Source organism: Melozone crissalis, unplaced genomic scaffold, assembly GCF_028551555.1.
Source record: "Melozone crissalis strain CALT ecotype California unplaced genomic scaffold, PUWL_Pcris_2 ptg000006l_1, whole genome shotgun sequence".
In the NCBI taxonomy this organism is placed as follows: domain Eukaryota; kingdom Metazoa; phylum Chordata; class Aves; order Passeriformes; family Passerellidae; genus Melozone; species Melozone crissalis.
This window is the reverse complement of record NW_026535784.1, coordinates 50,334,386-50,361,626: the sequence shown is the minus strand read 5'-3', so window position 1 is coordinate 50,361,626 and position 27,241 is coordinate 50,334,386. Positions and strand designations below refer to the sequence as shown.

Here is a 27,241-nt window from a genome sequence, read left to right as displayed (position 1 = left end):
ATAAATATATTTATTCTTACTTTTTTCCTTTTTTTTTAACAACAGCAGCAGAATAATTGCAAATAGGTTTTTTTTTGCCAAGTATGTACTTTGCTTATTGATTTTTGCATCCAGGGTGATCTACAGCTACAGCTTAGTTTTGTATTTCTTTTTCAATCAGGTTTCTCCTAGGATAGATAGAGTGACTAAGTATTCAGAGCTACTAAAAACTTATTAGGTGTGTAACACAGTGAACTACTTCACAGTCATAAACATAATCCCTAAAGCAAACACACAGGAAGACTGGTTTGTTCATAGCTGGAGTGGAAAAGAAACTCTTTTTTTCTTTTTAGCATCTTGCTGTTTCAGTCAAAGTGGACTGTGTTCTCCACTGTTACCCTTTCAAAAAAAAGGCAGTTATAAAAATTACTGAATAAAAACATACATTTCTCACATTTCAACAGTTTTTATGCCAGTTTCTCAATGATTATTCTAAAAAAGTCAGCTTGTTCAACCTAATATAAGAAGAAGGTCAAGTATGGAAAATCAAGAGTAAGAAAACCGCATGGTAAAAAAAGTGTGTCTGTAGCATGTAGTGTTAGTTGTAAAGAAGTGAACAAAAGAAAAAGCCTCTCTAGAAGTTGTAGAGCTACATAGCTACTACCTTTTTATAGCAGGTGCATTTTCTACCACAGCTTAGATTTTTATTACTTTATATTTTTTTAAATAACTTAAAATAATAATGAGTTTGCCTGCCAGCAGCCAACTCAAAAACACATTGGAAAAAGACAAAAAACCCAGCCACCATTACAGTGGTAGGGAGAAATTCTCCTCAGCAGCAAATTCTTGTGTCCAGTCCTTTCCCTTCTTAGCAATCCCAAACTTCTGGGATATATTCAGCTTATTAGGAATGAGAGCTCTTCAATGCAGACTTGGGTTTCACTGAAAGGAACGGTGAACATTTCCCCTCTGTAGCCTCCTGTGAGTCCTTCTAGCAGCTCTGCAGAGTCCTTGTAGCAGCAAGCTGCAGCAAAAGGAAAGGAAAGAATATTCTATCCAGGTGTGAAATGACTCATAGGCAGCATCTGAGATCTTCAAAGGATTCTCAATCAATACTTCAGCCTGAATCCCAGATGAGTGGGCTGTGATTTTATCTCATCTGTCAGATGGGAGAAGCCGCCTGTTTGTTCTTGAATTAACTTCTTTCATGTTTGCTGCCACAATATTGCAACTGACTGCACATCTTTCATCATTCTGAGTGCCACTCAGTGCACAGAAAAGTAAACCAAGCCATGGCCCTTGGCAATCCGTGTAACACAGCAACAGCAGACAGGGTGTGCTCTAGACTCTGCCCAGAAGCGCTGACCTGAAAGGCAGAGGGAAATGCAAATGGTAAAGAAAACCATAGAACCATGTAAATCTTCTCAGACAGAGTGACTGTGATAAGGAAGCTGTGAAACTGAGATTCCCGCTGCTACAGATCTTGTCACCCTGTGTAACATGGAATGTCTGTGCCCTGATGTAACTCTCTTCTTGTCTCCTCCTCAAAATGAGTGGCATCAATCAGATGGAATTGTTACATCCCCGGCCTCAATGGTTCATGAAGCCTTCCACAATTAGTAAAATCAAAAAGCTGCTGAGGCTGCATTCTAATAGCAGCAGAAGAAAAGCCAAAAATATGACTTTGCTGAATATTTTTCCCCAGCCTGAGCTCTAAATTGTTAGCTGGTTTCATTAATGCATTTGCCCCAGAGTGACCTTTAGGCAAACCTCAGCCCTGTCTGAAAGGCTGGTGCAGAAAGGGATGCAGAAGCTGTGAAAACATCTGTGTGGCATCCAGAGTGCTCTGTACAGTACTTGTGATGAAGTGGGGATTTCTTGGAGTTCAGAAAGCACTTTCTTTCTTCACTGAGTAACACAAGGAGTTAAAATACGAAATTACTTATTCTAATTCCCATTTCCTAAGGGAAAGAAGGACTGAGAGGGTTTAAGATAAAGAGCGATTGTTCTATTTTTTCCAAGACTCCAAGAGATTGGGGTGGGGGGGATTTACGACCATGCTGTACCCCATCTGTTGAAACATGTAACACTCCATTTGGTTTTAACTGCTTGATGCTTGCTCTGTATCCTATTCTGTTTATTTATTGATCTAGGTAACCTCTGACACAAACCTTAGTGTCTTCCATCTGTCCTTTTCAATGTGGTTCTCAGGACCTTCACTTTCATAGGAAGCCAAGTAAAGTGCTGCAATCAGAAGCAAATACATTATGTTAGGCCTACTGGCATTTTTAAATTTGCTCTCCCTGCAAAGCAGTCTGAGTTAAATGAAGCAGGCATGTATTATCCATCCCTCAGTTTAGGGCTTCAGAATCCCATTAGGAAGTATAGCATTGCTTATAATTGCACCCAGACAATGCTAAAGACAGCCCTGAGGGGGGAAAAACTAACCAGTGGAAACTCAAAAGCATGAGGAGAAGAAAGCACTCAAGAGAAAATAAACTGAGCCCAGGGACATGGTGCTTTGTAAGCAGCCAGTGAAGTCCCTGTTTTCTTCCTTAAGCAGCACCCTTCAGTGCAAAGTATCCTGAAAGTCCACATAAATACATTTCATGTGACATTTACAGGGACCACATCACATTACTTCATTCTATTTCAGAACCAATGTTGACCCTCACAGACTATATGCACATAAGAGAAAAATCTTCTCTGTCATTTGTAAGGGAGCAGCATTTTTCACTTGCCAGACAGAGATGTCCTCAGGACAGTTTTTCCTTACTGTGAGGAAGCCACAAATTAACACAGAAAGAGATTAGGCAGTAGCCAGTGACACCATTCCTGCAGAAGCCCAGAGCTCCTTACCATCATCACTGAAGACTGGGACAGAGAGCAAGTACTGCAGAATCTTCCAATCCCTTTCAAAAGGACACTCCACTTGCTTCCATGTCATAAATTCACTGACTTGTTTTGCCAATTCCCAAAATTTCTGTCAGAATACAAAGCAGAAGAGGTTGCTATACATTGAACAGCACTGCTTACCCTGAATATTTTTTTAATAAGAAGGAGAGATCTTGGTTTGGAGACCAAGGCTTCGATTGTCCTTGGCTTTTAAGACAGACTTGAACATGATCTGACTCAACAACTCAGCTTCTAACTTTTGTATTCCTGTTTCAATCTATGGTAACTTCCCACTCCTTCACCTTGTTAAAATTGCTGTTGTGAATACAAATACAGTAGATCATGAAGTACACTTAACTCTTTTTTCCAAGGAGCTGGTAACACAACCCTTATGCCCAAATTTTAACTTCATTGATGCTTATGCTTTTTGTTTTGCAATTAAATACATAGTGGTTTTCTCATCAGATGCTTAATACTGACATTTCAAAATCCAGATGTTTCCTGTCAGTTAGCAAATATGAAATGCTTTATTTTCTTGCTGGAAAAGTAGGCCAAAAATAAACACTCCCCATGTAGTGTGCTGATGCCATTATTTGATAAGCTCTTTCGATTAAAGTTAACATGCCACAAGTGCAGGTGGATTCCTTGAGCAAAAGGAATTCCACAGCCTAGTTTTAGAACCTTTAGGCTAACTCAGGCCTATGACTACAACTGTACTTTTGTGGTGGATGACCACAGAAATATACTGTACTTTTGTGTGGATGACCCAGGCTTCCTGAAAAGTGAAAGTACCAGGAAACAAATCATTGGGTAACTCACCCTGTGTCAGATAACAAACATGAACTCAGAGGCAGAAAAACTACAGGAAGACAAGAGAGCCTAAACTTCCTCACTGCTGCTCTATCACATATTTCTTCAGAGACAATCTGGGACTTACATGCATGCTAGTGCTGCCTATAATCTTGATAAAGGAGGAACTTGCTTTTTATGAGAGGAATTAAAAGATAAAGCCCTAAAATACTAATTTGAATGTCACTGTCATATTTTCTGGAAAAATATCTTTGCCCAGTATTCTTCTCCTGGGAAGCTGAGATGCCTCAGAGGAAAACTAAAACAATAATTATCTGATTTGCTTCTCCTGTGTTTTGCTGCTTTGGAATGTGTTTGGAGGTTGTTTATCCAACAGGTGGGTGCTTGATTGGTTTCATGTGAATTGTTTTAACTTAATGACCAATCACGGTCAGGCTGTGTTGGGACTCTGGAAGGAGTCACAAGTTTTTCATTATTATCTTTCAGCCCTCTGTAAGTATCCTTTCTCTATTATTTAATATAGTTTAGTACAGTATTTTAAATATAATATAATAAATTAGCCTTCTAAGAACATAGAGTCAGATTCATCATTTCCTCCTTTCGATGGGGGACCCTGAAAATACCACATTTGAACATTTTGTCATTAACTATAACACACCTGTGAACTGAAATGTTGAGATGAATTTGAGCACGGGGAAGAAGTTCTGACTTTTTTTGCCCCCACTAAAAAACTGGGAATGTTGAAAGTTTCTATAAACACTCCATCTTCAATAAAACTGCTTTTTCCTGACTACCTCCCAGCTCCCTTGAGAAGTAACATATACACTCAAATTCCAGTCTATGTTTGCTTTCCCAGAACCCAGTGGAAATTGGAGAGTGATCTGCTTCAGTTTTCTGTTAAAGGGGCTGACCCTGCATTAAAACCCCACTCAGTGCTCCCCTTACCTCAAAATTGACATGGCCATTGGGAAGGCGATTGGCACAACCCTCGTTGAGGAAGTAAATATCTTTGACCAAGAGACTGAAGAAAGGTATCACGATCTAGGGAGAGAGCAGCATTATTGTCAGTCTGGTCCTGAATCAAGACACAATGGTCTACAGAGAAAAATGAAAGGAAGTCGGGTGATAAAAAAGGTAAGCACAATACAGAAGCACTAAGGATTCTACATCTTTACATAAAAACTGTGCATTCACTACATTTTAAAATACAAGTGTCTCCATGAAGTCCTCCATTTCTATGTCGTGTCCTTCTTGTTTTCATTTTTTTCCTTCTTCCTTGCAGAGTCCAGAAGATAAATGGTCAGAAGCACCTACTTCTTACACATAATTCCTGCAGAGTATCTCATAGTGTAGCTTTCCTCTTGACAGGACTGACTTGGTAAATGGGGGGAGATGTCCATTGAAGCATGGCAGGGAATATTGGGGTAGCAGCACAAATGGTTTGAGCTACAATTCCCTGAACTCATGCAAATCATGGAGCCTTGGTACTGATTGGCTTAAAATGAGGCATTTCCTGCCAACTGAACAAAGAATTTTCTTTGGATAATGCTGGAGAATTTTACTTTCCTAAAATGGTTCTATTTTAATTTTCATCCTATGGAAGTTTTCACAGCTACACATCCTTGTTACAACTGGGGATAAAACAAATACCGCTTATTATTTCGACAGAACACTTCACTGTGCCATATTTCAATATCTTTTTTTTTTGAAGTCTTAAAACTGACTTTTCTCTGAAAAGAAGTAAGCCTCTTATATTTAGACTTCTGGTACTTTGAATGATATGTGAACAGATCCTGAGGACTCAGAAAGACATTCCATGTATAACAACAGTATAGATCAGCAGCCTGCATGTGGATTTGCTTCATCTACCTGGTAGTTTATTCCATGAACTCCAAGATCGTGTTTATTCAACACAGCATGAAGTCCTAATATCATAAGGAGTTGATGAGCAACTGCTTCCAAGTGGGGAGCAACTGGGAAGCTATTTGCTTCCTTTCCACATGAACTACCACTGAGATTCTGCATCTAAAGACTATATACAAAAAAAAAATGCCACAGCTCTGTCTAGATTTGAGGTTTGGAACACCTTTTATGAGTAAGTTTTAAAGCCTTTCCACCTTAAGCCATGAATTACTGGAAGTTTAGCACAAGCAGCAGCTTTAAAAACAAATTACTAGCAACCTCATGTCAGTCCTTAGCCTTTCTGTTTGTAGTATGGGTTTGTGAGATACAGGTGTCTGTCAAACAGAAAGGAGCTGAGGCAATGTACTTATTTCACTGAAATAATTCAAGTGATCATTTAATGTTTGGACTTCAGCCAGCACCAAACTGATCTGGCAGCTTTTTACAGGCCCACCAGGGGCAGAGTTGCTGAGAATGAGAATTCCAGGATAAAGGTTTACCATGCAGCTTAACAAGCACATTTCCCTTTTGCCCACTGCCAATTCATTTGCAAACACACCTTCTCCCTGTTGCTGTGAGCTGTCAGGGACCTCTGAGTCGCTCCACGCAGAGCAGTTCGGTAATTGTAAAAATTGCTGGAAGGGTCCATCTGATGCTGCAAGGCATGAAAAGATGCAAATAATGAGGTACACACAACCCTTTTTCGACTGAGCAACTCTTAAATAGGAAAAGGTCTTCTGAACAGCCCCACCAATGCAGCTTTGTAGAGGACTGTGGTATCACTCTGTCTGTTCATTTTATAATTTTTTATTTAAAAAACTGTCTATTCAAAGGATCCAATACATTCTCTTGGACAAATCACAAACTCATATAGTGCTGCACCTGCATGATCTTTGACAAAGGTCAGCTGGACAATATCCATTAAGAGCACAAATAAACTAAATTAAATGTCATAATGAAGCCAAACTCACATTTTTGAGCAGTTTAAAGTAACATGGTATAAACAGCCTCCTGTCCAAATATTAGCCAAACTTACCTCAAGAATATCAAATTTGGCTGTCTTCACTTTTGCCCAGGTTTTCTTTAATCGAGACACAGGACTCATGTTCATGCCAGCTTGATATAAAAGAAAGAGATTGTTGGAGTATTAAAAAGAAAAAAAAATCTTCTAGGTAGTTTGGACCAGTAAGTATTTATAAAGCAAAGAATTTATTACCAATAACAAGTATTTTCAATGAAGCTACTCAAGAAATCACTCACTATTTTCTTTAAATTCCAAAATAACCTTGGAAACAAAATCTTCATCTCTTACAGAATGAAAGCTCTAAAAAAATACTATGACATTATTTAATGTGGATTTGATAAAACACGTACATACAACAGGAAGTTCAAATGAGTGTTCTGAACACCATCTCTTACACAATTCATTGAAAACTACACCTAACTATGAAGTTTTCACATTTCAAATGAAAAAAAAATTCCCAGTATTTTCCTATCATATATAAAGAGGTGTGGATTTCAAACCACTAGGATGTGACAGAAATGATGGAAGACGTTTCAATTCTCCATATTACAGGGAAAGTAACTATTCCAATTTAGCACTGAAGTTGGTTTGAAAAAGTGGGGATTGAGGTCACTGAAGAGTTGCAAAGAAAACTTTGGTTTACACCAAGTTTATACTACACACATAGCACTACAACAGTGTTGAGTAACTTCATGCTGCTGACCAAGCTCAGCAGTAGCCTTCTGTGTAAAACACTTTATCCAGATTTAAACAGGGATAAAATAATATCTCAGTACACATACTTACAAATAATAGCCATTAAGGAGTTGAAGTTGCCAATGTTGAAACATTCCCGTGCCACATCGATGAAATATTCTATCACTCTTGCTCTCTGCTTCTTCTTCACAGGCTGCAAGAGATGCATTTGTAAGGTTATGCTCAGCAGGAAACAGCACTCAGACACATCCCCGGAGAAATAAGACCCCTTTTAAAAGTCTTTTCCATATGTAGCACAGTTTCCCACTATCCTTTACGTGTAGAATAAGTTACACTATTGTGTTCAAAAGCATTCAGGACAGCAAGGACAAACCAGACCCTGGGCAGGCAGAGAGCAAGGACAACAGGCAAGGAGGCTCTGCCAAGAAGAAGGATATGAAGAGCAGCAGAGCAGAGCAGAGGGTCAGCCAGAGGAGAGAATGTGCCTCAATTCACAAGGGCCTTCCAGAGAGGAGAACAGCAGGCCAGACATGCTCACGTACCAAGAAGGGCTAACCCAGAATAAATCATCACTGTCACACCAACAAGGCTGAGACACCAGTATAATGCTAAAAACACTGCACTTATTTCCTCTTCAGACATGCTCTGACTGCATCCAAATGTCAACAATTACAGAACCAAGTGAATGGGAAGTCCAAAAGGCATCAAACTAGAAAAGGCTTCACAGTTTTAGATAACTAAACAAAACCTTCAGGACAAAGAGTCCTTGCTCACCATGCAGATTTCTGTTGCAACCAAGTAACTGAGCCTGTTAAACCACTCCACATAGGCTTCAAGATTCCGAGTCTTCTTTCGCTCCCCGTAGCAGCTCTACAGACAGAAATAAAACAGCAACTTTCAGCACCATTTTCATCTTTTCCCTGGGAGATCTTTTGCCTTTCTGCCTTGCCATTCCCAAACACTGTCAAGTAATCAGGAATAACTCAAACTACCCAAAGTGACAAAAAAACCTTAGAGGGAAAGCAGCAGTTGTACTATTCCAGCATGTGCAACTTCCTCCTGAGCTGCTGGCCCAGTAAAACACTCCAGCAGGCATGTGGAATGCTTTAAGTCCTACTGGGATTCTTTAAGGAGCTAAGACAGACTTATGCAAACAATCAGGGATAAATATCTGCATAGAGCTCCCTTGAATACACACACTGTTTCAGTCCTTACTCCTGTCCCTCTGATAGAGTAGATAAAACATTAGGCCCTCTGCAAGTGCAGCAGGAAAACAGATGTCAGGCACATTATGTTTGGCTGTTGATGATAAATGGACATACTGCATCCTAACTTTGGGAGATCAGCTCTACCATTTTGATGGGATTATCCCTTTTCTGAGCAGTGCTATGCTGTATCACCTTGGAATCATTCCCACACCACATCTCAGGGCTGCCTAAAAAGGGGCAGGCAGCAGTTTCAGTGATCTCTATCTGGAAAAACAATTTCAGAGACCATCTGACTGAACATCAAATTGTAGACTTGCATCATTCTATTCTGTTTGTCAGTTTAAGGATAATTCAAGTTTTAATGGATTGACTCTGTCACAGTTTATTTACAGAGGTTAAGTCATCTTGAAAAACATAAAAAATTAAGTCATTTTGAAAACAGCACTCAAAGAGATGACAACTCCATCGTGGCTGGTTAAAAACACTGCATATTTTCCCTCCATCTCACACAGACCTAGAGCCCTCTGTGGTCATTTTGTTATGTCTATTTGCTCTACCTGCAAATTCCCCCATGTGCCACTTGGCTGCAAAGAGTTCAGTTTACTAAAAAGGAAGAACAGATGTTGAAAATGAGTAATGCAGAAGGCAAAGTTAAACTCAGCTTCTTCCAGCTGTAGGCCACATAAATGGCCTGGGGAAAACATTCACAGGATTAAGATCTCCCTTAGCTTAAGTCAGAAAACCCAGGAAATGTGTTCATTTAAGTCCATTTGTTGGCTGAGCTCTTGAGCTTCAGGAATTGTACTCCAGAAAGAAAAAAAAACATTAACAAAATGTTTAATGGGAATACTAAAGCTTTTCTACTGGTCCTCATTTATTGCTGGACCTCCCTCCCAGCTCATGGTGCACCTGATGGTAAATGATGCATTTCAGAGCTGCTCCAGATCTGCTCCCATTACCTTGTCATTATTCAAAGGATCCTTTTGCACAAACGCCTGGATAAATTCTTCTGGTCCAATATAATTGAGTCTCTCCTAAACAAAGCACAGAAGCAGCCAGGTCATATCCCCTGTTAACCTGCACTTCAAAAAGAGGGAAGGGATGAATTCATCCCTGGGAGGGTAACAACTCACGAGCTCTATGTGTGTCAGCTGCTGAGCTAACACATAGGGATCATTGCAGACTGTGATTATGTCCCTCTGCACGGACTGGGGCTTGGTTTTCAGGAGTGTGAGGCGATCTGTGGATGTGGAGGCATCGATTTTGGCCAGCACCTCCTCGTACTGGGTCACGGCGGCCAGCTTGCGGAGCAGGGTCTGGAGGAGCTGCTGCACGCTCTTCCTGTACATCTGTTAAACACCAAACTGTCAGAAAGCACTTCCAAAATGGGAGAAGACAGAACTAAAGCCTGCACAACACCACAGCAGATGGATGCTGATACCTGTGTCTCTTGTCAAGGTAAGCTCTATTATATGAATTTGTAATATCAGCATCTCATCAGACCAAAAGGAATCCAGCTGAGGGTTTAAGCAGTGATTGTCTCACAGGTTCAACATTGACCCAGTTAGCTCAAAGAAAAGATGTGTTTAATCCACTCCCTGAAAAGCACCAACCACCACTGGAGGAAATACAAGAAATTAAAATACTCCATCTTCTCCTGCTTAAGACTACAGACAAAAAGAGATACGTGGCCGTTCAGTGATAAACAAAGGGTCTGCTTCTCTCTGCAGCAAATCATGACCAGTTTCACCAAAGTTAGAGCTCAAACTTGCAGTGAATCTGAGGAAAATGAGAAGATAATAAAACCATCTCTCTCTTCTTTTGCCTTTGCAGGCCTTTCCATGTAGTGATTTAAGTTATCAGGAGTGGCAATTTAAAGCAGGAGCAGAACTCAACTCTTTAAGTAGATGGATCTGTGTAACCAAGGGGGTTACTCTTCCAGATTCCACATACCATCCTAAAGCCATTACAGCAAAACCTAAGTGGCTTCAAAAAAGATCATCTAAAAACTATTGTCTGCAAACTATAGTATGATCGGTCCAAGGCAGCAATATTTCCTTTACTCTGATGAATTCGTCCTTTTCTCCAAAGATTTTCCCAAATATGTTGTTTTAAAGGAGAGATATGTGAGTGTGGTGAGAGGCTTTGGTTGTACTCTTACTACCAACTCTTAAAAGAACTGGAGTACAATAATTCAGGAAGTGGAATAAAAAGCTCTAAGTAGAACTGTAGTGAACAGGAATAGGAAACTGCTTCTTTTGTATCCTTTAAGGTAATGACTCACAAAAATCCAAGTGATCTGTAGAAAGGCAAGGTCAAGGAAGTTGCCATTTACTGTTCCAAGCAGCTCACAATAAAACAAGTCAATTTACTGCAGTGCTTGCTTTAACTTTGTCTTTTTAAAGGAAACATCAAAGTCACAAAACCCTCAAAGCTACAGCTAGAAAGGATTTATAGTTCTCTGAGTAAGATTGCTCCCTCTGCACAGTTTCTAGCAGCTTTGTACATCTGCCTTTCCCTTCAGTAGACGATTTCACTGTTTAAACTGTCTGTAGTGCCAGAAACTTCATTGCAGACAACCCTTCCCTCTTCTCATTTCATTCTTCCATCCACCAACTCAACTTCCTCCAGGCTAAGCAGCTCTTTCTCTTTGTGCCAGTGAGTATTTTTCAAGCGGGTGTGAGCCCTCAATTCCAACTACTTTGCCTGGAACTGAATTCAATTTCCTACCTTGCTATGAAGAGTATCTAGAAACAAATCAACCTGCCCCCCCTGGAGTGAGGGCACACCTCTTGCCCCTTCCCAGCCTAGAGCTCCCTGGAACTACCTTGCAACTTTCAGCTTGCACATCAAATGACGTCTCTTTTTCATTTGTATTTTCTACTACATCTCACTCTCTTGTCCCATCTTCTGTCCCGCCCCCACTCTGACAACATCAAAATGTATTTCAGCTTCCAAGTTCAGTTTAGGTTTGTTCTTTTCCATGCTTGTGTACAGCCTCTCAAGGCCCTTCCAGGCCTTTGGCAGCACTCTCAGCTTCTCTGAGCGCAGCTTACCTCCACGCCTGTTAATGTGCTGTTTGCTGCCTCATCCACACCATTACTTAAAAGCTTATATAAGGAACACTGGTCCCTGAGGAACACTGGAAACACAGTGCTATTTAGCAATTGCTACTTGTGTTTATAGTTCTTCCAAATGCCACTCCAGTGTCTTTTGCAATGGCAGCATTATACCAGCTACACAGGATTTGCTTACTGAAACCTTTTTAATTCCCTTCCACTAAGTAAATATAACCCTTGGCTTTTGGCTGAGTTTATTTCAGTACTTAACAGACAAGCATCAGTTAAGCATCAAAATATTTCATAATACCCATGTGGAACTTCCATCTGAAGAGTGGGATTTCAAGATTTCCTTGTGTGCTCCATCCACAGGAAGGAATAGGACACACTTCCTCTGAGTTGATACTTTAAGCTCCAGACAATTCTTTCTGGTCCATTCCTCTTTTGGAAATTTCTCCCCAGACCTGCTGTAACTTTTCTATTGACCTACAGGTCAAAGGCCCAATTCCAACACACCTTACTTAAGAAATGATCAACATTAATAGGGATTTCTCAGCTATTGTCCTAGCTAGCTTCTTCCAAGTAAAACGATAAATACTAACATCCACCAAGTTGTGCCTGTCTGCACAAAATGAGATTATGTTATGGGCTTAGAGGTGGAGAGAACCTTGTCCATGCTTTGGAGAAGATCTGCTTGTGCTGTGTGGTTTCATCCTAGGCTTAGGTACCAGACAGAACTTTTTGTCTACCACCACTTTGGTAATAAGTTTTCCTAAGCACCCAGACCCACACCATGTTACTAACAGCAATATCAAAGCAGTAACAGGAATGCCTTTTTATCCAGTAACTTTGTGTGCAGGCAACTTACCTCATCTCCACTGGCTATTCTTTGTGCCAGCTCCTTTAAGTTCCTCATCATTCTTTCATCTCGGAAATCGTAAGGAAAAGTCTCTGTCCACTCAGTCAACAACTGCAGGATTTTTGGTGCAATTTTCTGGGTCCAGTTCTATTTGGAAACAGTAGTGAGGAATGTTACATGTAACAGCAATGCAGGAAATATCCAGCTCAAAGGAAACAGAATTCTGCTCTGCAGGATACTGTGGAGTGGAAGGGTATGAATGTCAGGTAAATTTTAATCTTAACTTTATTCAGCACCGGATTATAGGTCAGAGCCAATGGAAACCAATGAAGAGACTCTCATTGGTTTAGCTGAACTGGAAATTAGGCCTCAGGTGGGTGGAAATGACTCCCCTCACTATTAGGAGTGCCTCAGTGCAAGGCATTGATTAGTGTTTCCCTAAGTTATGACTAACTGTCAACAAAGAAAGTGGTACATTTCAGTTGTGCCATGACCTATGCATGCACTACACCTTACAGGGAGAAACCTGTGTACAGAGAAGGGCTGGTGAGGAGATGTGGTGGTCAGAGCTGCCTTGGGCATAGTGACCACAAAATGATTTTTGATTCTCAGTGAAATAAGGATGGGGGGTCAACAAAACCTCTGCATTGGACTTTCAGAGGGCAGATTTTGGTCTGTTCAAGACTCTGTTTCACAGATTCCCTTGGTAAAACAAACAATGCAGCAGGAGCAGAAGCCCTCATGGAGGACAGGCTGAGCAGTATGGAAATTCCCCAAGAATCTCACTGAATAAAGGGTCAAACTCTAATTGCTTGTGTCAGATTTTCAGTCTGTTCTATCCCACTGAGGACCCTCTTGAATAGCAGGGTTTGGGCAGGGAGTTGGGAAGTCCCTGAGAGTGTGGGACCTCACCTTGTCCAGGCCAGGCTCGCTGAGCCTCTGCTGCTCAGTGCACAGCTGGCAGACCTTGGCCATGAGCTCGTACGGGTGCATGAAGAGGCGGGAGCTGAGCAGGAAGGTGAAGATGTACGTCCTCTGTGAGCAAGAAGAAGACAGAGAAAAGCATAAATTACCAGCATTTTTTATATTTTCTCAAAATGCCTTCCTGAAAAATGTGCTCTTTGTACTTTACTATCTGCAGAAGAAAACTACAAGTGGCTCTGCCAAAAGCAATTACTACAGAGGTAAGCATTTAATTTAATGCTTATCATTGCTCCAGAACCAATATTATAAATTTGTGCTCGAGCCAAGTTATGCAAGATTAAACCAAAACAAGGCAGGGCAAAGGTGGTTTAGCTCTCCTATTGCACACAGCCTTATTGCAAGCTTATTACCTGAAATTACTCAGAACAAAATTTCAACTCATCTTCTCCTGCTCTACAGTAAACCTTTATCTCCTGGGTGAAAGCAGAGGGAACTACACAGCTTATTGTTACAGAATAAAAATCAGTAACTGATTCTGAGGTTACAAGAAGAGGCTCCTTATTTTGCTTTTATTTTCCATGTGTCATGATTCGAACAGATTGTGAGATGGATATTCAGAATATCCATTCCACTTTCCACTTTCCTACTAGCTAAGTATCCATGGCACCCACTCTACAAAGAATCTACAATGTTCTCGCTCTAGAAACTGGGAATAAATCATCAAGTTGGATCAACCAATGTCTAAATTGCTACATATTTGAAGTTTACACTAAGCATTAAGCACTAGCTTAGGTAATGTGCTGCTGTTAATTCTAACCCAAATTAAAAAAGATCCTGTCTTGGAAATGTGAACAGATCTATGACAATAACAGAAGCTGAATATAAGCAGAGTTATGTCTTCAGCAGGAGCATATTTACAAGTAGAGCAGCAGTTTCATCATCCACCAGTTATCCCCAGCTGCCCTTTCCTGCCACCTTTTGACACCATTCTTTTTCATCTTCTTTTCTAAGAATTACAGAAAGTGTCTCAAAGCATGGATGTGCCCACACAAGTCAAAAATTCTCAGATGATAAACCTCCTGTTGTCACATCCAGCCTCTGCTGATCCTACATAGTGTGGTACTAGTCCAACATTTTGGTTTCTTATTGCAAGTACACATTGACCTCAGATGAACAATGGGAATTATGCATTAAAACCACTTGGTTTTGCAATAAATACTTTCATTCTGTCACAATGGTGGTCATGCCTCTCTTCAGCTTGCCTGGCAGCATTTTTGAGGGTCAATGGTACACACAGTCCATCAAGCAATAAGCCAGTCTGGGTGTGTGCTTTATAAATGAGTCACCAGGGTTCCTCACCTTACAACGGGAGTAATAAAGCTTTGGACTTCCTAGGCTGGGTGAGTTATTGCAGGATGCACTCAGGTAAGGCACCTGTTATCACTGCTGGCCCGCCAGCTGAACCTCTTCCTCAGCCATGGATGGGACACAATCTGCTCTTGCTGCACATGTTTCCCTTCAGGAGACATATCAGGCCTGGCCACACAGTTAACTTACATCAGGATAGTAATCCACGTTGGGTACCAGGTGCTGGATCAGAGCTTCCAGAGACCCCGACAGGAGATTGTTGTCCTGGTAATAGAGCCCTCCACAGTTGTCCTCTTTTGACTGATACAGGTTCCTGTTGTAGCTGCTGCTGTCAAACATGGCTGCAAAGGGAGGTGTCTGTGGCATCTTGCCCTGGGGAGACACACAAAAGAGATAAGGGATAATTCAGGGAAGGCACAATGTAAGGGGTTTTCTATCTCCCAGAGATAATACAGCACTAGAAAAAAAAAACCTCAGTATCATGCCATGGGTTACTTGCACACAGTAAAGACTGCACTGTTTTCAAGCCTGTGCAGGCCCCTCAGGAAAGGGCCACACAGGCTTTCACCACTGCCGGTCACAATTGCCAGGTGCTTCTTTCCTATCTTGCTGTTTCTTTATTAAATAACAGATAAGATGTCCAGGCTAAGAGTTAGAAGGAGGTACAAAAATCCTAACAGGCTTTGGCAACTCAGACTTTGTATAAAGCTTTTGGGGATGTGGTACAACGTTCACTTTGGTCAAGTCCTGAAAGCAACTCCGTAAGAGCAGCACTCTGAGGGGAAGCAGGCTCAGGCTGTCCCAGGCTGACACACCTCCCAATGCCAGCGCCGAAGGAGAGAGACTGAAGTGAAGCCCTGGAAAAGTCATGTGAGCGGACAGTCTCCTTTATGCAACACGACAGCCATGTAACTGCAATCCCAAACCTCCCATTTCCCAACTCCACCCTGGTAAATTGGTGCTTGGTTTTCCCAATAACACTGTGACAGGCGTGACCCAGGCTAAAGCCTGATGCTTCAGTGCATCTGCCTCCACCTACCCTCTGAGTGGCTCTACAGAAATTTGGAAAAACTTGCCTGGGCATACTTGCTTACCCCTGCTGTCCAAGTTCACCAATGATATAAAAGATGAGACCAGATTCAGAGTTTTGTTAAACCTTCTCCCCAGATTCTGTGAATATGTGAAAATATCCAGCCCTGTGTTTCCCAACTTTAGGAAAAATAAAGCAATTACTCATCAGTTTGCATCTCAGTGCCTGTGGAATCAAAATATCAAAACGTCTTTCCAAAGAAAAGATCAGTCAGTGCTGCAGGCTGTTTAGTCACTCAGAGCAGTGGGTGGGCAGCAAGGGGGCCAGGACCACTCAGGAGCTCTTCTGGTAATGCAATATCTGAAAAGGCCAAAAGATAAAATCTCTCTGATTGCTTGAGTGTTGTGTTATGAACTCCTTCCTTCTCCCTCCTTCCCTCTTTCTGGGAGTAGCAGTTCTTGTCAGATTAAGGAACTTAGGTTTTATAGCCTAGATGGGAAGCTAAGTTTGTGCCCAGTTTTAACCCCAAACAAGCTGGTTTTAACTCTACTGCAGCAGTTACTTGTGGGAACCCAGGAAATTCCTCTGGCTGCCCTGGAGGGCTCGAGCCCCTGCCCAGGGGGCCCAGAGACCTTGGCACAGAGCCCAAGACCCCTGTGCCTTTGATTTAGCCCTTGGAAAAAACAATTACCAACCTTTATATGAAGAATTACAAGCCACGACAGTTTAAGTAGAATGATAGTGAATTTATCACAGGGTGAAAAATAGATATCTTTGGGGTTTTTAGAATGGGGGTTCGGGGGGCAAGGTGGAGGAATCTGGGTGTGTCCAGCCTTTCTCCTTCTTCTTTTTGGCCTCCATCTTCTGCTGTGATGTTGGCACTTCTAGATTGGTTTAGAGTAGAAGCTTACTGTCTAACATAGATGATAGGTATTGGAAAGTAATTGTAAATATTGTACACGTAGTTTTTAGTATAAGAAGATAACACTGCCCCGGGGGCAGGCAGAGTGCCTCTGACTGTCTTGCTGAGCAGACCTTGGCAGGCCAGGAGAAAGAATTTTACAGATAAGAAACAATAAACAACCTTGAGAATGAGAACTGAAGAGTTCTGACTCCTTCTTCGATCTCTGGGCTGGGAAAAGAGACTTTCTAACATATCTTGGGGTCACTCTGACCAGCTAGAGAACCCGAGAGTTACTGGTGCTGATGGGCATTCAGGGAGAGACAGACAAATCGCAAAAGGGGATGGATGGCACTCTGTTTCCAACCCTACCCACAACTTCAAGGCAAGGGAGATCAAACTGAGAACACAATATCCACAGGCTGCTGCGCTCATGTGTTGACATGTGCATGAGAAAAGCATTAATGCCTCTGAGCCATCATTGTAAGAGCAGATGCTGTTTCTTTTCTCCCCATTGTATCAAATCCTATTCGGGGAAAAGGCTCTTTAAAGCCACAGGCCTCAGTGAACACCAGCCTGTGAAGGCACCCCGTTTTGAGAACAACTAGTGATGTGACAGCCTGGAGACAAATAGAGTGCTGCCATCTGTGTGCTCCCCAGCCCACAATAAAGCACTTTTCAGAGTGAGCTCGGTGCAGATGAGAAGCTATTAAGTTATTAGCCAGATTCCTTAACTCAGACCTGGAGCACCACACAGACTCGCTGCTGCTGCTGGCAGTGTGTCCAGACAATGCAGACATTCAAACCAGCACAAGCCTGAGTGGTTCAGTAAATAAACAGCAAAAGAAAGCCAAAAACAAAGGCAGAGAAGGACAGTGGAGAGAGCCTCCTTGCCCACAGGACCTGTGCTAATTCCACCTTGAGAGGTGCCAAAAGATATCTGCATCAAAATGGGAAAGACTGAAAAGTCTCAGTGTGTGAAAAGTGACATCAGACACTCTATGCAGCTGTTCAACCAGCGTTTCAATTCCATGCAGCCCGACGAACAAAGTAAATACACATGCCACAGTGTAAAGTGCAGGGCTGAACTTAACTGGGTTCCTGCACAAGGGAGTGCAAATTACTGGGCAGGTGAGGTGCAAGCCTACCATGGCCAGGCTGTGCAGCAATAAAGCATCCTGATCCACAAAGACTCCTGGTCCTTCAGGTTCTTTGCAAGGCTAATCCAGTTTAAGGAACAAAACTTTACTGAGGAACTGACAGGAACCTTCTGCAGCGTTTCCTAGGTTTTCATATCCTGCATGAAAAGCCACAGACTTGAACCAACTCCAAAATATTCTTCAGCCCACTGACACTGAAAGATGTCCTGTTTGCACCAAAATTCAGATTTTTTTTCAGCTACTGTAGCGCAGTTTATTCAGTCAAATTGCAAGTGGTAGTGAACAGTGTGTAAACACTGCAACCCACTAAACATTGTAGCACTGTGGCTCCAAGGTATTACTCCACAGCAAAGTGAGAAAGGCTAGTCTGCATCTGCAAAACAACTTGACACCAGTATGAGCACTTGTAAAAAACCAAGGTGAGTAGTTGTTCCAACCCAGATCTCATACTAACCAAACCAGCCTGATTCAGGGTGAGACTGGAATCTGCAGGGTATTTAGCCAGACTAGCCAGCAATTAGTTTTGATTTCATGCAATCCTCACAACACAAATTAGGCAGGTTGAAGACACAGTCTCCTAGGGCCTCATCAACAGGAAAGAAAAAATCATCAGGCCATTAATTTGTAACCATGAAATAAAATTCTCAAAAGTCTGTCCCCAAAGGGCACATACTGTCTTACTTGTTTGCTATCTATTTCTGGAAGCTGCTTGACAGAGAGGGCTCAGTCCTGCCTCAGTGAGACACCAAGTTGTGGTGATGCTCTGTGTGGTCAGATCTGGGATTCACTTGGAAGTGAGCAGCGCACAGGACACGTTCCCCCTGCGATGAAAAGGGCCGATAGCAAAGTGTGACAGAGATAAATATAGCATAGCCAACGGGGTGATTCATACAACACATGTGCTTTTCCAGCATGACTCCTTTATTATCCTGACTTTGACTCCTCTGCTGTATTTCATTTGGAGGTGGAGGCACAAAGCAGCACGCTTAATTCTAATTAGAAGCTTCTTTAGCTAAAGCTTCAGCCGAACCGTGCCTTCAGAATAACTTGAGTGGAGCTGAAATTTGGTTGCAGAGCAGATAATGGTTCACAAATCCATGGCATATAGAGCAGAGGTGTCTTGGAACCTAAAAATATTGTTGACAAAGCACAGCAGGGCAAGATCTGACAAGCAGGAATTGGGAAAAAAGACAAGAAATATTATTCCAATGAAAAATGTTCTGGGAGTTAAAAACAGGAACTTTTTAACTGGGCTTTGGAAACATTTGGCTAGCAATCACATGGAAAGCCATTTATCTCTTCTCTCTCTTTTTTTTCCCAAGAATGAAAAGAGTGGGATTTTTTTGTTTTGCTTTGTTTTGTTTTCTATTTTATTAAAGATCTGACTTGAAGGAAAGAGCAATGAAATAATTTCCTGGCTTTACCAGTAATGCTCTCCTATGACAGAGAGAAGTCAAAAACTCTGCACTGTGGAAAGAGGAATACAACAATTTTTTCCTGCATTTAGTATCATTATGGAGAACAGGAGACCTTGGGCACTGGGGTCCATATTCTGCATAAGTGGCCTCTGACAAGAAAGAAGCTTCAACCTTCCCAGAACAGGACTGTAAATAGGGAGTGAGAGCCAAGGACGATGTGCTCAAACCCCCACCATCTCCTTGGAGCCAAGTTTCAGTTTGGCAAAACTAAAGGAATCAGACGTGGCTTCCAAGGCTGCCAAGTGCTCTTCCAAACCTTTATGTTAAACAAAAAAAAAATCTGTTTTCTACTATAAACAGTGGAAGGTTGCATTGGTTTGTTTTAATTTATATTGAAGGGCTCAGGCTGCACATCAGATTCATAAAACAAACCCAATAATATGGATAGCTGGTATCCTTCATAGAAGCACCCACTGAGAAGTTCAGTAGTAGCCATGAAAAGTGCCTTTAAAGCCACTGCCAAACATTTTCAGGTACAGTTTTCTCCCACACAATATCCCTCAGGCAGAGGAATGTAGCATTCCTAAGGCACACCTCCCCTTAAAAAGATGCAAACTTGAGAAACCCAATTACATCCCCTCAGAGCTGTTCCCTATACAATCCAGAACCCTTAACCACATTTAACAGGTGATTACCATCCCCCATTGTTATTAAGGATGCCATCATAAAACTGAGGTATGGCAAAACAAAAGACTGACTCCCTGTAGGAGCCGAGCTCTAGAGAGGGCTCTCATTATCCCTGGTCTTTCTTTTGTTAGCAACAAGCCTACAGAAGCCCTTACTGGTCCTTAGCTTTCTTAACCCCATCCCTAACCTCCTGTACAATTTCCCCATATTCCTCCAAACTTACACCCCCTCCTTGTCTCCCCAGCCTGTCTTCCATGGAAAGCCAAGAACCTTCCATTCCAATGCTCCAGCCACTGATGCCAGTGATATCACACCCAAGCAGGCAAGTGCATGTCTCTAACTCTCCCTGTTTGTTCCCCATGCCATGTGTGTTTGTGCAGAGGTATCTGAGCCAGGCCCTGGATAAAGGTGACTGGAGCAGCTGGAATCCTTCTGCAGCGCTTGGGGCATCCACCCAGGCTGCCCAAAACAAAAGCATACCTGACCCAGGGGCCGCCCATGGCATTCCACACAGCTCTTCCTGGTGTGTGTGCTTCACTCACAAAGCCTTTTTTGGTTTTTTTTAGCACTGAAAGGTAAAGGGAAATTTTACAGCTCAAGCTGCTGAGAAGATAAGAAACCTGAAAAACTCCCAGATGGGTGTTTCATGTGTCTTGCAGAAATAAAGATCACATAACTATCCCAGCTCAAGCCTTCGTGCTTCCACTCTTTGCGATGAATTTGCCATACAGTTCTCAGAGTGTGACTTCAGCACCAACCCTGAGTTATAGTTCCTTCTTAGAATTACTTATTAAGTGTACCTTTAAAGAGGCAGAGTACAGAATATTTTTTCTTACTCACACAGGACATGAAAAGAGGAGTGGTATTGGCTTTTTCCAGACTGAAATCAAGAGCAAAATTAAGAACCTCTCATAAGGAATCCAGCCCAGAGGAAGAGGACCAAAACTATCCATGCTGGACAATGCCATAACAGTAGAAAATACACCTTGCACAGTTGCTGGTGGGGCAAGAAAAGACCTGAGGTGCATGTAAGAAACCTGACTCAGCCTTAAAGCACTCTTTGGTTTTCACTAAAACAGCAGAGGAGGAACAATTTTGTAAAGTTTTCCAAAAATCACCCAGGCAACAATAAGCTGCAAAGGAAAATGAAAAACGCCAGTAAGCAAAGATTAAAAGAGGAACTGAATTTCAAGTAGGGGCATTTTCCTCCTGAATGTGCATTTTTCTTGGGTCTATAAATAGACCCTGCTGATGATTTGGGAAGGTCAGATGCAGCACTGCTGACTGATCACTCACGTATGAGAACTCTGGCACAGTAATTAAGTGAATCCTGAATGACTCGAAATTAAAGTCCTTGGATACTGAACAGCAGAGGTGTGATGGGCATGAACACATTTGTGGGTTTACTTGGGAGCACTAGGAACATTAGGCATTCAAGAATGGCTTGAATTTCCCCAAATCTGCAAGCATAGAAAAAGGGAAGGAAACAAACAAGTTCCTCTTTGTTGCTGATGTGCTGTAAATCCATGTTCCCTGCTTAAGCCCCACAACTCAGCTCCCCTTCTATCCTTTCCCATTCTCTTCTTCAGTGGGGCAGGAAGAGAGAGTCTAATGATGCTGGAAGTGGCTGTGCCAGCATTGCTGCAGTGCCAGAGGAGCACATGCAGGCAGACTGCATCACGGCAAAAATCCCAGCTGCAGGAAAATTACTCAGTCCAGGGCGAGGACAGGACATGCGTTCCTCCCAAACAAAACACATGATACAATTTGTCCGTGTTGCTGGACACACAAAAGCAACAGCCTTGAAACACATGACACTAAAAGGATGCCACACCTATAACATATAATTTCTTAAAGCATCTGTCTCTTACCATGCCCACAGTGCTGCTGAGATTTCTGTCTGTAGGTTAGAAAACTGAAGAGACCACAATTATTTAAAAAGATATGAAGCATGCTCCATTAGTGACTGATTAATATTTTTGTTAAGTTCATTTTAAGTTATTTTTAATTTCATGGGTTATTTCTTCATCTGGATGCTGTTCTTTTACCATTTGAAAGCAAAATAAGGCTTTCCCCATATAAGCGTGGGGATTTTGTAACTTGTACATCTTTTTGCTAATCCCAGTTTCAGAAGAGAAGTTTAAAACATGATTAAACAGGATAAGTATATAATATAAAGTGACATGATGAATTAGCACAGCAGTTATTAAATGTCAGAAGGCACATGAGATTCTAGAAAAGTTCAGTCCATTGCATGTTCCACAGTGACTCTTTTAAACTTAAGGGATTTACAGAATCAATGAAAAGGAAAAAGATGCACAAGAGTCTCAGGCCAGCCAAAGGATTCAATGAAACACCTCCCATGTTAAAATACAGACAACACATATAGCTACTCTTTTCTACCAAAATTTCTGAGCTGACAGCTGGACTGAAAGCAAAAATGCTACTAGAGCCTTCCAGTTCTTTCCCTTACTGAAGCAGGGTGGGCATTTTAGAAGCAAAGCATTCCCCTTATTGGACCCAGTGAAGCACAGAACAGTTTTGCCATTTGCCCTTAAATATTACAGCTTAAAACATTAAAAAATACAGCCTTAAAACACTAAAATCTCACCTCTCTATCAGCCAGCTGCAGACTGGTTTGTCAGGGCTGCCATCCACCAGCAGGCTGCAGAAGAGCTCCAGAGCCTGGAGGAGCTCACCAGCCTGGCTCCCACACCACTGAGGGGCAGCTGGGATGCTGCTCCTCACTCAGCTGATGGGCTGCTGCAGCTCTGAGGTCAGGAGTGTGAAGGCAAGGGAACAGCAGTGATGCTTTATTCCAAAACATCACACTGTAAAACCAGTGATTCAGCAGCTGATTCACGGTGCCTGAGATGTCCAGGAATGGGGTGTGGGGTGGGGTGGACAGATGGGGCCTGTGATGCCACCATGCTATGCTACTCCCCCCCAGTGAATCAGAACTCTGAAATGAGTCCTGTAGCTCTGTATCTACAGAGTTCTGCACTCTGCATCATTTCTGTAGCAGGCTTTGTGCCTCCTGCATACTCCAAGCTGACAAAACTGAAATTTGACGTTTTCAACAAAAAATGGGAGCAGATTTCCCTACACTAACACCAGAAGAGAATCACTGTAGTATTAGACTTTCACTGACCTTGGGGAGTGTGATCCATTCCATGTGGCAGGGATGTGAACCCTGGGATGTGAGAGGGATGTAATCCTCACCCACCCCAGGTGATCCAAGCCAGAAGATCCACCTTCTCTATCTGCATGGGCAGTAGCTAAGCACATTCTGGACCATTTCAGAGAGATAACCAGCTTCATCAAGAGCTGTTCACATATCTATCCACAGAAAACAGAATTATTATGGCACTATTTCAGGGCTTAGACCTGGCACTTGCTTGTTTGGATCTGCTTCTGACTCTGCTACAAGCTCCTCACGTGGCTTTAGTCAGTTTCTCATTACTGCATTCCTCTGCTTGACAGTACAAAGAGGGATAACTATGGGGTTATTTCCTTTCATTAAGCACTAAGATTTTTTTTCAAAAGGTGTACAGAAGGTGTATCTTATATTATTGCCAGGAGCATGGTACTAGCCTTAAGCATGAAGCTCTCTTGACATGGTTCCTTCTTCAACCTCATCAAAGCAACATAACTTCTGAATCCCAAAAAGTCTTTGCAGACACTCATGCTTAGCCTTTTGGTGCTACCTACAGTACACTTCAAAAGAAAACACCTTTCTCTTTTGTAATCATAATAGGCAGCCAAGTTATAATTTACAACAGCAAGCTGCTGCAGTGTTAAATAACAGTACTAAATTTCATTTAACTGTTTCTACCTAAAACCTCATTGCCAGATGTCTGTGCCATTTAGGTTATGCAGAAACATTGCTGGTTTTAGGGCAAACAATTAATATGATCTTTTTTCCCCAGTCACTGAGCCCTTACGTCTCCATGAACAGTACAGAATTTTCACTGACACTTCAATATACAGCAGGTTGAAAGCAGTATATTCACAGTTTCTGCAACAGAAATACTTCAGTTAAAGTATTAACTGATTACCCCACCATCACAACAGCAACAACAAAAATACACTTTCCAGTATCTAGATTGAAGATAAAAATGGATGGCTGCACTTTGTCAGCTAAGAGAGGAAGTACAGCTCCGTATCCGCACCAGCTCCACTTGCCTCTCACCCACTTATATCTGGGCTGGGTATCAGCCAGAGGCTTCTAGAACAGAGCAGGGTCTGAGGTACAGAGGACTTGTAAACAGCCGTCTGCAATCAGCTTGCTTGACTCCTTGGGAAACCAAAGAGAAGCGTCTTATAGCCAAAATGACTGCAAAGATCTTTTTCCCCAGTCAGGGCAGGGCCACAGCAGCCCGGTTTGTGCCAGCCTTCGGGACCAGCAGCAGTTCCCGTGCCCGACTCAGGGTGGACCCCTGGGCTGTACAATCGATGACCAAACGCTCCCTGCCCCGCAACAATTACAGCTATTAAGTCACCACCCAGTAGGTATGATATTGAGCAAATGGACACCACGCTGGGCTGTGAAAAGATCATTACAAACGTGGCCTAACAGCGTCTGAACCCCTGCAGGATGTTTAAGGGAGGATCAGCTCTAGTCCTGATGGACAAGTACAGTCAGTTCAGCACGCTACATTCATGCAGAAAGCACCTGGCCTTGTATCAATGAGAGCAATTACCTCACAGAATACCCCACTCCCCACTCTGACTCAAGCTTATTTATCCTCTTACTCCTCATGAATCCGAAGGTCTCACAGCTCCCAGGCTCCTCTCTGCAGGTGTGTTACCTGGCATTTCTGGCCCTATTTCCAGGTGTGACCAGAAGCAGGCAGAGTACCTGACCCCATGGGAGGGGCAGGTGACCTGGGCAACATTTTATTCCGGGGAGAAGATGCATTTTGATGAAGGAAACCCAAAATAGCCAGAATGCATGGATCTGAGTCATTCAGTGCTATTCTGGAGCCGCCTAGGGAGAGTGAGCTGGATTGTTGTCATGATCCTGCACATTTTCTATTTAAAAATACAGCCATACTAAATGCCACCCCTTCAGGTTCCTCACAGTAGCAATTTAGTTTTTTAATACCACTTCTTACAGCAGCTAGAACAGAGGAGATATTAGCAACAGCTTTCAGCTGGAGTCTTTGCCTCCTGTTTGTAAATTAATGTATTGTCTTGCTGTGGCTGCAAAATGCTCTCTGGAAGCTTTGTTTACAAGCTCATTTTCTATCAAAGTGTTTATTAGATGATGCGGCTCAGTCCTTCATACCCGTGCCAAGCAAAGGGCGCTTGTCGGTGCTTGCAGAGTACACCTGTGTGTTTACTAACATTTGGAAAAAATCCTTAAGTATGTGCAATCACAGATTGTGCTCCTCCCCTGAAATGCAGGCAATCTATCCCAAACAGCCCTTGGGATATGTCAGCAAACCCTTACAGTGATGTACAGCACAGACTGGCAATATCATCCACACACAGTCCATCCTTTCTTCACCCCAAGAAAACCTCACTTTTTAACCACCCAGTTAGAAAAGTAAAGCCCCACATTATCAGCTTTTCATATTCCTTCACTGATCACGCTCCAGGGCTGCGCTGTGCCTGTCACTCCTGTCACAGTGTGCCAGCAGCTCACTGCACAGGCCGGGAGCAGGCACGGTGACCCCGCACTCCCCGAGGAATGTTTGGATAACCCACACAACCCACTCACAGCCACCAACACACAGAGCTGTCCCCCAAAACCTCGGCAGAAAGAAACCACAAAGAATGCAAACCAACAGGGATTCAGCACACCACACAAAAAAAGCCTTTCACTCAGTGAGGGGCACAGCTGTGAGCTTAACTCCTGCTAAATCAGTCATTTCTTTCCTCTTTTATAAAGATTTAACAAATCCTACAGCGGCCCGTTTCAGTCCTGCTATTCAAAGGAGTGATATCCGCACTGCTTATCCAAAACCAGAGCTTGGTCTCAGTTCTCTCGGTACAGCTCATCAGTTAGCTACATGTTTTGAGTATATTTAGCATTGATTTTCAGCTGATTAACAGCCTCTTTCCAAGGCATCTCATTTGGAAGCCCTAAGATAAGCCTGAGGAAGCCGTACTTCAAAAAGCTCTTCTCAGCTTTCAAAACAGACAGCCTGGAGACCCAGTCCTGCCTGCCCAAGTCCCAGTTTGTCACAGATGGCACAGATGACATCTCAGCCCACCAAGGCGCTAATCTCACTGAAAGCAGCCCCCTCAACATTCCTGCCTTAGAAATAGCCGCCCGAGGTACAGAGCACCTCTTTGTTCCCGGCTCTTTTGATTTTTCAGGCCATTCTTGCCCTTTGAGAGGAGCCAGCCCTCCTCCGCTCTGTTCCGGAGAACTCCTCTGGAAGAGCTCCTCATCCCCCTGCGCTGTATTTAGCTTTACACACGGGCAGACTGGGAGGCACTGCTTGTTGGGGCTGCCTTAGCTTACAGTCCGGACTGACACACTGATCTTGGGTCATGTAACACTGATTTGGGGTCATTTAACATTGATTTGGGGTCATTTAACAGTCCTCACTCTCCTCGTACCCCTGAACTGCTGCCACCCCACACGGCGTAGGAGCCTGAAGTTTTAGCACACTCACACTCGGCAGATGCCCAGTGAAACACACACATACACACACAGACACATCCCGCCCACACCCCCATTTTACTCAGCCCTACAAACACAATCTGGTAGATCAGTGCTTTTTTATCCTTCCCACTCAAAAAACCCCAAAAAAACAAACAAACAAACAAACAAAAACACCAAAAACCATCAATCAGTTGAACTACCGGGTGTAAAGAAAAGCGGGGAAAGCTTCTCCAAGGATTATAGCCACGGAAAAAAAAAAATCACATCATGCAGTTTTAGGACGCTGTTTTATCTTACTATAGAGAAGGGGATAAGGAGAAGGACCCAATCACTGCACCGCCACTGCTGGGTTGAAGTCTTCCCCACTATGCTGATACCCCCCAAAAAGTAGCTCTGTCCGTACAGAACTGGGTAGCCAGGAAGGAGATTAAACACCAGGAGGAATGAGACCGTCCTGCCGGAGGTGGCAAAGACGACAGAGATGGATAGATAGATAGATGTACAGACAGATAGATGGACGGAAGGATGGATGGATGGACCGACAGGACGCACCGCAGACTATACCTGGAAGTAGCAGGTGCTCCCGGCCCCAGACGCTGCTTTACGGCTCTCACACACTCATCATCCCCGACACGGCACAGGACAGCACGGCTCGGCTCCGCACGGACTGTGCCGGCGGCGGGCGGAGCGCCGGGAAGCTCC

The 27,241-nt window shown here is 42.8% G+C and overlaps 1 protein-coding gene across 1 annotated transcript; it reads right to left on the bottom strand.

Moving 5' to 3' along the window:
• Positions 1-340: 340 nt before the first annotated feature.
• RASGEF1B (RasGEF domain family member 1B) lies at positions 341-27,241 on the bottom strand. The gene is made up of 14 exons (XM_054295624.1): positions 27,104-27,241; positions 14,914-15,096; positions 13,345-13,467; positions 12,442-12,579; positions 9,648-9,863; positions 9,474-9,548; positions 8,081-8,176; positions 7,397-7,499; positions 6,623-6,702; positions 6,146-6,241; positions 4,630-4,725; positions 2,839-2,962; positions 2,151-2,223; positions 341-1,345 (listed from the first exon to the last, which is right to left on the bottom strand). Exons 2-14 carry the CDS (start codon positions 15,088-15,090, stop codon positions 1,321-1,323), a joined length of 1,422 nt encoding a protein of 473 aa, XP_054151599.1. The 5' UTR covers positions 15,091-15,096; positions 27,104-27,241; the 3' UTR covers positions 341-1,320.